Source organism: Solanum lycopersicum, chromosome 6 (genome assembly GCF_036512215.1).
Source record: "Solanum lycopersicum chromosome 6, SLM_r2.1".
Taxonomy (NCBI): domain Eukaryota; kingdom Viridiplantae; phylum Streptophyta; class Magnoliopsida; order Solanales; family Solanaceae; genus Solanum; species Solanum lycopersicum.
Genome location: NC_090805.1, coordinates 25,787,116 through 25,801,364, shown reverse-complemented (window position 1 = coordinate 25,801,364; position 14,249 = coordinate 25,787,116). Strand labels below are relative to the sequence as shown.

General features: G+C 33.7%; 1 protein-coding gene and 1 long non-coding RNA gene across 2 annotated transcripts; one reads left to right on the top strand and one right to left on the bottom strand.

Annotated features, from left to right (window-relative positions):
* The first annotated feature begins 1,618 nt into the window (after nucleotides 1–1,618).
* Nucleotides 1,619–2,907, top strand: LOC138349120 (uncharacterized). The gene is made up of 2 exons (XR_011221700.1): nucleotides 1,619–2,154; nucleotides 2,502–2,907. It is a non-coding gene; the product is annotated as an uncharacterized lncRNA (long non-coding RNA).
* A 2,880-nt stretch (nucleotides 2,908–5,787) lies between these two features.
* Nucleotides 5,788–7,245, bottom strand: LOC101250997 (DNA-directed RNA polymerase V subunit 7-like). The gene is made up of 2 exons (XM_004240766.5): nucleotides 7,111–7,245; nucleotides 5,788–6,485 (listed from the first exon to the last, which is right to left on the bottom strand). Exon 2 carries the CDS (start codon nucleotides 6,473–6,475, stop codon nucleotides 5,933–5,935), a length of 543 nt encoding a protein of 180 aa, XP_004240814.2. The 5' UTR covers nucleotides 6,476–6,485; nucleotides 7,111–7,245; the 3' UTR covers nucleotides 5,788–5,932.
* Between the last annotated feature and the right edge of the window lie 7,004 nt (nucleotides 7,246–14,249).

Below are 14,249 nucleotides of genomic sequence, written 5' to 3'. Positions count from 1 at the left end.
TTCTTCCTGGCATGCTTGATGAAACTATCTACATGACGCAACCACCGGGCTATGTTGATCCCCGCTTCCCTCAACATGTTTGCAAACTCCAGAAGTCTCTGTATGGGCTCAAGCAAGCCCCCCGGGCTTGGTACACACGTCTGAAAATGTTCCTCCAGGGACTCGGCTTCACGTGTTGCGTACACGATACGAGTCTGTTTACTCAACATTCAGCACACGGTACAGTCATTCTTCTTGTCTATGTAGATGATATCATTATTACAGGATCTACTGCAGCTCTCATTCAGGATGTCACTCGAGCTATGCATATTACCTTCAAAATGAAGGACCTTGTCCCGTTACATTATTTTTTGGGAATGGAGGTTTCTCGGACAGGCAGCGGCTTGTTTCTTCATCAGTCAAAGTATGATCGAGATCTGTTGCAGAAAGCTGGACTGGAAAAATGCACCAGTCAACCAACACCGATGACAGTCTCTTCGTCTACGAATGGAACCGACACCCCCTTTGCCGATATCACCCATTTTTCGCAGCCTCATTGGGGCTCTACAGTATCTGGCCATTACCCGTCCTGACATCCAGTTTGCTGTCAACCGAGTTGCTCAGCGCATGCATCAACCAAGTGAACATGATTACCATTGTCTAAAATGAATTCTCAGGTACATTTTTGGCACTCTTGGTCGTGGTTTACTCATTCGACCCGGGACTTGGAGCTTCGGGGTTTCTCAAATTCAGATTGGGTGAATAATAAAAATGACAGAAAATCTACATCGGGGTTTCTCGTTTTTTGGGGCCGAACCTGATCTCCTGGTGTACAAATAAACAACCCAAGGTCTCTCGGTCCTCGACTGAAGCTGAATACCGCGCCCTTGCTCTTCTTACTGCTGAGACCATGTGGGTCACATATATTCTTCGCGAACTCCGCGCCACTCACACTGTTCCTGCTCTCTATTGTGACAACAAATCAACCATCTGTGTGGCCAAGAATTCCGTCCTACACACTAGAATGAAGCATGTTGATACCGATTGTCTCTTTGTTCGCGATGAAGTTCAGGCCGGCACCATGACTGTGCAGTATGTACCCACTGAAGAACAACCGGCTGATATTCTCACCAAGCCTCTCCCGAGCCGACAGCACGATTACCTCAGTTCCAAGCTTCCGTTCGCTTCCGCTCAGCTCAGCTTGAGGGGGGATAATAACAGATAGTATTAAATAAATAGTACAAAATAATATTAGTATTTACTGTGTACTAATCCTAGTCCTATTAGGATTAGTACTCCTTAATCCTAGTCCTATTAGGATTAGTACTCCTTCCTATATCTTCTATATATATCTCCCATGTATTCCCTTAACACTTTAATACAATCAATATTCCGTCAGTTATGATCAAACAAATGGAGCTAAATTGTTTCAGATCCAAAAAGAAAGAAATAATTTGAGTTAGGGTGCTTTGGATATCACTGTATACAATACTAGGATGAAGAAATTATAGGAAGAACTAAGTAATTTGAATGTCAAAGACTAGTGTATTTGCGTGTGTAATTGTGGAGGAAAGGATAATATGCACAAGGCAGAAAAAGATAGAAGACTCATCAAATTTCTTATGGTTTCTTCTCTTAGTTTAGGAGGAAAAACAATGAGAGATCAAACCTAACAATCAAATATTTCTGGCAAGCTCAATGAATTCTACAATGCATGCCATATCTTCATGCTCATCAGGTGGAAGGCAACAATTCGGAACAAACTATTCTGCTTCTTCTAGTCACAATGGAAGGCCAAGACAATTCTGTGTTTTTTGCAAGAAGTTGGGGCATACCAAAGATAAATGTTACAAATTGCATGGCTACCCACAAAGCAACACTAATGGACAAATTTCAGATGGTTATGGTTACCAGAACAACAGACACAACAATGCTCAGAACCAGAAGTTCAATCCAAATCACAGGTCTGCAAAAGGGAAGGGAATAGCTGCAAATGCATGGGTGTTGATGATCAGTCTACTACAGAAAGCAATGCTGGATCCTCACAATACCCAAATTCTGGTCTCACCAAGGAACAATATGAACAACTTATCGATTTACTGCAGCAGTTTCAAGTGAATGATACAAGAGAAACAAATGAAGATCAAATGTCAAATGGAGCAGCACATTTTGCAGGTATGATAGCTTGTAACTCCTCCATTAAATTTGACAATCTTTCGTGTGGATGTTTTAAGACAAAGACTGGTTTATGGATACTAGATTCAGGGACTACACATCACATAACCTCTAACAAAAGTCATCTCTCCAATATCACTATTTTACCTTACCCTTTACTAGTAGACCTATTAAATGGATATAAAGTCAAAGTCACAGAAGTCAGAAGTATGAAACTTGCTCCTATGATCATATTGCACAAAGTTTATTTCATCCCGTCCTTCAAATATAATCTAGTTTCCATCAAATCTTTAGTAGCTCACCTCAAATGCATTGCTATTTTCTCTGATTCATCTTGTATGCTGCAGGCCCTTTCCATAAAGAGGCCTCTGGATGTTGGTAGAGCGCACGATGGACTCTACTTTTTGTGCTCAACCTGTTTATAGAAGATGTCTTTAGCAACTAATCAGTCTGTCTCTTCTTTAGCAACTACACAGTCTCTCTCTTTTTCTAGCAATGTAATAGGTTGTCAATGTAAAAACCTTTACCATTCATGTTCATGTACTCATTGACCATCCATTGCTAAAATTTTTGGATAACTTTTTTTATTTCTTAAGATTACAGATAAGCTTAATTACTTTCTGCGATAACTTCTCTATATTATTTTATAGAGAACTAATTGCCCAAGACAGAAGTTTTTTTCCTTATTAATCATTTTTGTATGTTACTACTGTACGTAAGCAACTGGGAATCAAAATACATTTTTGTTACCTATCCTTTCTGTTTTATGTTATTCAAATCAAAAATTAATTTATTGTTAATAGTGTGTATACATACGACTAATTAAGCGCTTTTGACTTCTCTATTTACTAAATGTTTTTGAGTTTACTAACTTAATTAACTTCTAACATTAATTCAACAAGCACGTGAAATTGTGTAAAGATCAAAGAAAGGCTTATAATTGTGAAGACTCAAGTCTCATAATGACACTTCCCTCAGTTATCAATATCACCTTGTAAAACCCTTTCCAGAATTTTTTTGCCATTCAAGAAATAAAAAGACTACTTTAAAGTTGTTTCACTTTATACGTTCATAGTTTTTAATTATACTTCTTTTTTTAATCATTTCTAATGACAAACAAGGATACAAATATTGACTTCATTTAATCTAGGTTTAAATGATGAACATGTTATCTTAGATTAGACTAAAAACATTTTGTAATTTGTATTAGATCTACCAATATGCATCTCGTATTTACTTCTATAAATAAGCTACTTTTCAGATCATTAATGAACAAAAAGATCAAGTGCCTATTTTTTCATGTCTTGTGGAACATTGCTATATATATATATATATATTTTATATATATATATATATAATGATAGTAATTACCTCTACTTTTCTTAACTAAAAGTTGCTAAAGTAGATATAAGAAACAGAATGTATGGTAATAAGAGTTCTTTTTGGAGAAATTATAATAATGAATATTGCTTCTTCCCAAACATATTCGGATTAACGGTATGAATTTTTACTTCTTCATTTAAACTCATCTCATAAAATCAATAGAATTTATCATGAATTAACAAGTTTTACGCTAAATATCAGCCTACAACAATGCCACCCTCCTCCTTTATTAATGCTTGAGGCCGACAATGCAAGCAAGCTCATGCATTGTTGAAGTTATTGAGTATAAGTTAGCATTGCATAATTAGTGATCATAAGCTTAATATATCCCCTTCTAAAAATTCAAGGGGTTGATAGAGACACAATTATAGGTAGAAAAGAATTTTTAATTGTCCAGTTAAAAATAACACCACAAGTTTCAATCATTTGGATTCATGGGAGGTATCACTTTTCAAACCAAAAAATTAACAAACACCAAAACATGTGATTTCTTCACAAAAACATATGAGTAATTCTATTACTCCTTCCGTACATTTTTATTTGTCATGTTATACTTTTCGAAAGTCAATTTAACTAATTTTCAATGTTAAATTAGATTATAGTAAAATTATCCGCGCTTCGCGCGGGAATCAATTTTCACAAAATTTATAAAATATTACGTAAAACATATCCGACATTATCACTAAAACACTATATTATCTTATATTCAAGATTATGTAGTAACAAAGATTAAAAATGTAAAGGAAAAATACATTTATTACATCTTATCATTTATCCTTAATAACATAGATTGTTAAAGACATACCAAGATGTGTAACAGAAACAATGCTGTCAATGAACTATTTAACAGGAGCAAAGTACACAAATATTTAATTATGAAGGAAGATGAGGAGTAGGAGTAGGAGGAGAAGGAGAAGGAGAAGGACATGTTTAAAATTTTCGTAGTTTTAGAATGAGAGGAAATCCTTTTATTTATAGACAACAAAGGATAGTGTAAATAAATGTTTATTGTGCTTTATAAGAAAGGTTACAACTATTTAAAATAATTGCAACCATTTCAAAAGGTGAGAACCTTAAAAGTTGCACATTTTCATAAAAGTTGCAACACTTCATAAAAGTTGCAGCTTTTCATTAAAGTCGCAACTTTTCATAATAGTCGCAACATTTCATTAAGTTAAAACTCTTCATTAAAGTCACAATATTTCATTAAGTCAAAACTTTTCATAAAAGTCACACTTTTTCACGAAAGAGAAAGACTAGTTTTTGTAATAAACTAAATTAAAAGGGAATCCTGATTTGTGGTGGCGCCATATATATATATATATATATATATATATATATATATATATATATATATATATATATATATATATATATATATATATATTTTAAACAAAAGTATTACATACTCAAAAACAATATGAAAAGTACTATAAATTATAATTTTTTTCATATCAATAAAATGAAAAAATATATCTTAAAATGTTAGTCAAAGTTCTTCTACTTTGACTTTAAAAATAGAAACCACGACAATTAAATGTGGACAGAGGAAGTATTAGATTTACTAAAGCTTGAATAGCAAGTTTGTTATATAGTTTGTGTCATGTTTAAGTACAAGACAGATCAATAGTAAAAACTGCTAATGATATTTGCATACTAGCTGTAGACAAAGATAAAACTTGGTTACTCACATTCATTATAATGGTTCCAAAGTGTAGCATATAAAAGCATATACATATAAATTGTGTTGTCAATTTTTTTTTGTAATATTAGTGTAGTTTAATGTGTGATAGGAAGTTAGTTATAACTATCTTGAAAATGACTTAATAACAAAGATTGTTAAAACATACCAAGATGTGTAACAAAAGATGCTGCTAATGAACTATTCAACAAGAGCAAAGTACATAAATATTTAATTAAGAAGGAAGAGGAGGAGGAGGAGGAGGAGAAGGACAAGTTTAGAATTTTCGTAGTTTTAGAATGAGAGGAAATCCTTCTATTTATAGACAACAAAGGATAGTGTAAATACTTAGGTGTCCTATAGTCAATATCCAAATCATTTTTTCTCAGCAACTATTTCCATATTTCAATTTTATGCACAAATCTGAAGTTGCTTCACAATGGACATATGACCAAAATAACAAAATTAACATAGAGAGAAATCAATCAAAGATAAGTAGACACTTCGAAAATGTATTTTGAGAAAAGGTTTATCACCTTAACAAGTAAATGCATGAGCGAAGAACATGATCACTTGAACCGAAGACATTAAAGTGAGGATCAGCAACAACAACAAAAAAAAGACACATTAAATTGTAGAAACACAGATATAGCTACAGAATTTAGCTTTACATGTCTGATATGAGCCAATGATGGTAAAAATTTTAATCGAAATCTAAATAGCATTTTGTGAGATGGGTCCGAGGTAATCCCTCTCCAAGCTCCCAACTGCTTGGAATTTTTTCTCCGCCTTCATATACTTTGTTCTTAACACAATGAAACGCACCACAGTGTCCTTCTCAATTCTTGACATCTTTTCATTCATAAAGATAGGATTTTCTCCAGGGACATACTTATAATCCGCCATCTTCTTATGTGAGAGGTATACCTTGTCGACGGGGCCACATCTCATAAAGACACCGTGCTTCTTGATGTCGTAAACAACCCCTTCCAATATCTCTCCACGGAATATCTTGAAGGTAATACAGCTGAACTCCACAGGAAAAAGCACATGACCAGTGTGTTTTTGAACTTTCCCTTCCCCAATCTTGTCCAATGTAGTAACAGCCATAAAGTAACCAAGATCTTTTGAGGCCTTCTTTGCAGCAAAGTCATCCATGAGGCGAATAAGAATTGCCTTCTGAAGCATTACGCCTTCAACATCAAGTTTCTCAGCATGGATTATCACATCCCACGATAACTCAGATTTCAAAAACATTTTGAAGAACCTGTCACAAATCAAAACCTTCATCAAGGGTATGTATTACAAAGAAACCATGCGTGCCGTCACAGCAATTCTAGTATGAAAGGTCAATAAAATGTTTTGAATTTTATATGCCACAACCAAGACAAGAAATGAAGTGTGCATCTACTGACATTTATCCATCTCTAATACCCACAAACACTGTTAAGAGTATTTACACCAATTTGAAACACCGCTAAACCAACCATTGGCGTGAACTAGAGTTTCCCACTGACAAAAGAAAGCAATCAAATTGCTTTTAGAAGGAAACTGCAATCAAATAATATTTAGAATGTTAAGTAGATAAAACTTAATGCACATATCCATCCTTCTCACATTTAAAAATCATGTCAACTTCAGATTTACCAACTGTCCCATATTTCAATCAGTCTCAAGAGTAAAAAAAAAAAACATAGCCATCCATTTCACAGAGGCAATCACAGTTATATAATAGTGAATTTAGAAAAGCATGAGGGAATAGGGGGGAAATGGAGGAAGCAACAATGCATGATCGGAAAGTGACAAGTAAAGGAAACAATTTGAAAAATTCTTAACATATAATTGAAAAAACCAAAACACCGCGGCGAAGGCGGCACAGTAGACGTACTAACCTTTGGTGAACAACCCGGTGATAGGCCACGGCAGCAAGGAGAAGGTGAGGTATGGGAACCGTAGAAATTGGATTCAACTCACTTGTGATGGTGACTTAGGGCATCTGCAACCCTAGCATATGCTTTACTTTCCAATTCCAAATATAGAGTAGCCAACTCAATTCTCTATTTTACGGGTGCTCACTGTTTTAGTCCATGAAGTTATGTTATTTTTAGTTTAGTCCCTTTTTTAATCATTGGATATCAAGATTTAAACAAATCTATTTTTGATCGTATATTTTCATATAAATCTTTTTAATATTTTGAATTTTTAATTATCGTAACTTAAAATATCTTTTTTACATAGTTTACAAATATATAAATTTTATTTTTAAAAAGCTGAAGAATTCATGAACAAATTCACAATAAAATTTAAACTATTTGACACTTGAAAAACGAAATGTGTGAAATATTGGGGCATATAGGGAGTAAAATTTTGTACTCTTTCATTTTCACCCCTATGGAATGAGAAATCAAATTTTATACATAATTTTCATGTCTTTTCTTATTTGGAAATCAGCCTATAAAATTTTGATTTTATCATTTCTAGTTTAGGTCTCGAGACTAATTGATCTATAAAAAGTCTTATAAAATATGTTATGTACAAGAGATTGGAAGGGCAGGCATTAGGGAGATCATGAAGAATAGTTATAGAGGCCTGATCATGGCATTCTCGTTCCCTCGGTAGTGTACAGGTAGCAACATAGTCTAGTTCATGGCAGTTCAGTTTAGTGTAAAATGGTGTGAACGACATGGGTACAACAATTTTATTTTGAAACTTGATCTATGAATATAGTCAATATGCTCGCCAACAATATAATTGCAAATATGAAGCTGAAACAAGTCATTAACTGCACCAACATCATCAAAAGAACATTGTTTTAGAAAAGAAATCCAAGTTGACAGACTGTTCAAGTGTGACCTTATTCAAATGAACAAGATTGGAGAGTCAGTTTCTTCTAGCTAGATATCGTGTGTTAGGGGTGAAATTTAGTTGTACCTATTTAAGCTTTTTTAAAAGCAATGTTTAGGATAAGTAATTTATAAGGTATCTTAAATACATTATTTATTCAATTTTCTGGTTATTATATCATGCTTCAACTTTAAGTCAGGGCTGGAGCCTGAAATTTCACAAAGAGTACAAAATCTACTTCAGTGTTCACGTTTAAAAGTAACTTGTCGTATCAAAACGTGCAGAAGGAAAAAGGCTTAACTCTACATCAAGCGACCTTCAATTTGCAATCACCTTAAGCAAACTTTCCTTGTGAATTAGAAACCAATAGGCTAAAACTTTTGTGTTTTGAGGGTGCGTCTAAAATATGTTACTTAACCATTTATCGTATCATCTTACTTATATATGGTACAATTATTAGATAAATGATGTCTGCTTGGACATCCTGTATATATACTTAGCGCCGCCACTGCTTCTAGCTCAACTTGCTACATGCATGTATAATTTTTACATATAGAAAAATCTCAACATATGATCGATGCATGTTTGCCTCTAAACTAAGCGCTGCAAAATAGTCAAAAGAATTGTAAAAATGCCTCTAAATAAATTTTTATATTGCCAAATTGATTGAAAGAAAGAGCTAACACTAAGAAACAAACCCCAATCACAAACAAAATAAATCGTTGGTAAATTGATCAAATTAATTGACAAATTGAGTAACCAACCAAATGTCAATTAATATAATTTGTTGTTATAATGCTCGTCGGTAAATATTATTCACCGATTTGAATTTGTTGGTAAATTTACCAACCAAAAATCAGTTGGTAAACACCCAACTATATATGTATGTGGTAAATATAACCGAAGACAATAGCTTTACAGAAACATATACAATAGAGTTAAAAACATGTATTAGAAACAACAATTAGGGATAATGTACAAGTACCCCCTCAACCTATGCCCGAAATATCAGAGACATGCTTGTACGATACTAAGGTCCTATTACCCCTGAACTTATTTTATTAATAATTTTCTACCCCTTTTCGGCCTACGTGGCACTATCTTGTCGGCCTAACGCCGGTTGACTTTTTTAAAAAGATAGTGTCATGTAAACCGAAAAGGTAGAAAATTACTTATAAAATAAGTTGAGGAGGGTAGTAGGACTTTAGTATAGTATAGGTGTGTCTATAGAATTTCGGGTATAAGTTGAGGGGGTACTTCTGCACTTTCCCCAATAATTAATATCATAAGTATAAATTAATGAGTATAAAAAAATATATCAGGATATGTAAAATAGAATGAAATAGATAGGAAAAAATTGAGTTCACTGAATGCACAATGTCCCTTTAAGAAAACTATTCCCCTCTTTGGATGGAACGATTTTATTCACCAACTTATTGAATAAATTGTGTTTGACTTGATGAAGTTGATGTGGCATAGTAAGGAATGACCAATTTTAGAGGTCTCGCTAGAATATTTTTTTTTTGGCTTAAGAACATTAGGTGTTTTATTTAATTATTTAAGAAGATTTAACCATACAAAATAGTGGAATTGAAACTAGATGATCCAATTTCCATAACATCTCTTTTATGGGCAATCTTTACGAGCAAACGAGATGCATAAAAAATATATAGGGCTGGTTGCATATCATGTGTGGACATTAGTTCATACGAGCCATCAAAGTTTAGTTTTAAGATGCCTTCAGGAGGTTTGTGCCAGTACTCTCGTGACTGATTTGATGGAGATTTATTTACTTAGCATGGCGGAGGGTAGCCTAAGTGATAATATTCATTGGACAGAAAAATTAATATTATGGTGGGTGCTAGGTAGTCTACTATTATTTTTTTTTTTTGAAAACTTTTAGTATTCCTATTGCTCCATACATTCCAAAGAATGATTGGAGTTAGAATAGATGTGGTCACAGTGGAGTGTGTTTAATATTAAGAGCTTTTTAGAGGTGAATTTGGTCTTTGTAGTTAGAATAAATGTGGGCACAGTGGAGTGTGCTGACCGCTCCCTTTTATGTTGATTGAAATGATATCTTTACCTTTTGCATCAACTAAGGCTCCATTTCTCATTCTTACTTTAGTAGTGATGCTACAAGTAATTGAGAGGAAAACTTTTTCATCTCAAGTCATGTATTTGCTACAATCATTATCAATATACCATTAATTGTTTTTTGCTGAAAGATCACATTGAGAAGCAAAGAAAAGATTTTCTTCCATTTCTTCCTCCTGCTCTTCACAGAAATTTATTTGCTCCTATTGCTTGTGCAAACAATCATTCTTAATGTGGCCAAACTTTTACAAAATTTACATTGCGTCGTCTTGCCTTTGTGATAGCATTTTTATGCATTTTGATTGGTCCTTCTACAAATTTTACAAAAAAAAAACTAGTATTTTTGTCACCTTTTTCTTCAACCTTCTTAAAAGAATCATCATGATCTTTCTTCTTTTATGGATTGTAATTCATCTTTTGTTGATTTTTTGAGAAATTTTTAGAATTCTTATTTGTTCTGGATTAGAAAGTTGTCTCTTAATTAGGGTTGGTCTTTATGAAAAAATCTTCGCTTCTCGTGTGAACTAAATGATCCAACTAGCTCTTTGATAGAAAGCTTAGGAAAATCTTTTGTCTCCTCAGTGATAACAACAATGTACTCATACTTTTCTTTGACACTAACTAGAGTCTTTTCCACAACTTGTTGGTCAGAAATTGTATCACCATAATTTCTCATTTCATTAACAATATTCATGACTCTTGTTATGATTTATCACCTTAACAAGTAAATGCAAGAGCGAAGAACATGACCACTTGAACCGAAGACACTAAAGAGAGTGTCAGCAACATGAACAAAAAATACACATTCAATCTTACTAAACACAGATATAGCTACATAATTTAGCTTTACATGTCTGAAATGAGCCAATGTTGGTGAATATATAACCGAAATCCAAACAGCATTTTGTGAGATGTGTCCGAGGTAAGCACTTTCCAAGCTCCCAACTGTTTGGAATTCCTTCTCCACCTCCACATACATTGCTCCAACCACAATGAAACACACTACAATGTCCTCCTCAATTCTTGACATCTTCTCATTCATAAAGATAGGATTTTCTCCAGGCACATACTTATAATCCTCCATCTTCTTATGTGAGAGGTATACCTTGTCGATGGGACCACATCTCAAAAAGACACAGGGCTTTTTGATCTTGTAAACAACCCCTTCAAAGATGTATCCATGAAATATCTTGAAGGTAATACAACTGAATTCCAACTGATGCATATATACTTTTTGATACTTTGACGCTCAACGGAAATTTTCTTATGGGTGGAAACTCCACCCTTATAACGTATACATAGTGTACTTCATTTATTTAGTGCAAGACATTTTTGTGTCACTACTACAAAAGCAACTTTTAGTGGCATTAAATATTAATATTAATAAAGTGTGCTAAAATCTTAACCGTCATTAGTTAAGTGTCATTAGAACCAATATTGCTAAAGGCTTTAGTGACATATATAAAGATTGTTAATTGCCATTAAAAATGCATATTTAGCGGCAATTAAGAATTAATTATCACTAAATATAATTGTTGGTGTGGTGTGTATTAGTAATACAACATCAATAGTCTCATTTCATGTTACCTTTATTGCATGTTCATTCATTCACAAAGGTCACCGGAGCAAAGGCTTACATCTCCGGATTTGTGCTAGCATATAACGATAGGACAACTTGAAGCTTAATCCGCTTTACTCTTTTGCTTGTTTCAGAAATCTTTTCGATAGAAATTTTAGGAATAATGCACAAGTAACCCCTCAACATATGCCCGAAATCTCAGAGACACATTTATACTATACTAAGGTCCTATTACCCCCATTGAACTTATTTTATTAATAATTTCTACCCCTTCCCGGCCTACGCGGCAATATCTTGTGGGCCCAACGCTTATTATTTTTTTTCCAAGCTAGTGTCACGTAGGCCGGAAAGGGGCAGAGAATTACTTATAAAATAAGGTTATGGGGTAATAGGACCTTAGTATAGTATAAGCGTGTCTCTGAAATTTTGGGCATAGGTTGAGGGAAAACTTGTGCATTTTTCCATAATTTTACAATATTTAATTGTTAATATCGGATTTAAGGAGTTAAATTTGGATGTGTACCCTTGACCTCGGATATGTTTCATCGTACATTTTTTTCGATAAACAACTTATTGTTGTTTCTATTCCACAAAGTATTTTTAATTAATTCACCAATAAAATAATTTGGTGTATCACTTGGAAGAAAATCAAGCATAATTCAATTTGCCTCTCTTGATTAGGTATTGCATGTTGAATATCAAATGCTCTATAAAGTGAGAGATTTAAAAAATACATGAATCTTTTATTTTATGTTACCTGGACCATATTGATGGAATATTTATGGTCTAAATTAAACTAATAAGTTTGAGTTAGTCTTTTAAAGAAACCGTTTTTGGAGTGACTCCCAAGGCGAGTCTTGGGGCAAGGCATACCAAAACCGCTCCGGGTGTAAAATAAAGACGCAGATCCATAAGGTTTATGTCCCTAACCTTGAGGCGTAAGCCCCGAGAATAAAAACATAAGTCTTGGGTGTCAAAACGTACGCTCGGGCATTTTTACTTTATTTTTTAAAATCTTTTTAGCTTTAAATCATATTTTTATTATTGATGTAATGATATTTCTCAAATAATAATTATAGTACATTTTTTATTCATTATTGATTATTAATACTTATCTCAAATAAAAATCATAAATCATTGAAAGATTTACTTTTATTATTTTATAAGTAAGAAACCTACAAAATTGAATATATATGAGAGTACACTTCGTAAATTCGTGAGACTTAAGCCCCGTGTCTCATGACTTACACCTCGCCCTCTATAGTATAAAATGACTAGCCTCACACCTTCTCCTTTTAAAACAATGGTTTGAGTATTAAATGAAAAAAGTATACATAGACATACCTCATGCTCAATCAACTGATCCAAAAAAAAACAACAAAAATAATTAGTGAGATAAACACAACAGTTCTAGATGGAATTCATCAATGGCCACTTAGAATTGACCCTAACCTTTACTTAGAGATATTTACTTGTCTTTGTTTAGTTAAACACCTCTTAGATGGGTCGCAATTGAAAGTTCAAGAGGGGGGTGAACTGCTCTTTTTTCTTTCTTAGATGAAGTGTAGTTGACTTAAGATACACTTAGTCGACTCTACAGTTTAATAGAGCAATATAAATTATGCAGTAAATGCGGAAAGTAAACTTGACACCTATGTCCAGTATCCTTGCGTTGCGAGGGTGTTCTCTTCAAGCTTTTGAAACTTCTTGAAACAAGTACAAGGTTTGTGTGTAGTTCTAAGAATGACACTCAATTTCTCAATTCACTCTTTTTTTTTTACACAAAGGCCTCACCAACAATATTTTCTCTCTTCTCTCTTTTTTGTTCACACAGTAGTATTACAATGTTTATCAAAAGTAGAGTTGGGAGTAGTGGGATGATTCAGACTCGCTGTACAATCTTTCCTCCTGCAATATGATATATTTTTATAGATTCGAAACTTGAATCTTTATCCTTGTGAAGAGATGGCAACCCAAGAGATTTGATCCTTGGAAAAAAGGCAATATATACTTATTTTCCAAGTACGTGGTGAGGAGTAGTTGACAGAGATTTTAGCCGGCTCCCTCTAAATAGTTACCTTGTAAAGCTAAGTTATGATTATCTGAGAATAGCCGAGAGTATAATAGACAAGCAATAAGTAGATACCAGATTGCAGACATAAAAATCTCAAGCAAACCAACAAATGGACAAACAATCAGATTATATCCAGATACTATAGATAATAAAAGTCTCCCCCTTTGGCATCGGCAAAAAGGAAAGAATATGAAGTAGCAGCAAAAACCAAAGAAGAACCACAAAGTCTTAAAAGGGTAACACAAACCAATACACAAACAGTATTAGAAAGGAAGAGCAATAAAAATTCAGCGAGGACGCAGGAAATAGGTCAAGGTGTTAACAATGGGTGTAGACATCTCCTCAAACTTGGAGGAGAGATAAGTGGAGATGGCCTTTGAGACAACTTGAACCTAGGTGTCAATCTTGATAGCTTCCTTCACAATCTGATCTAGTCG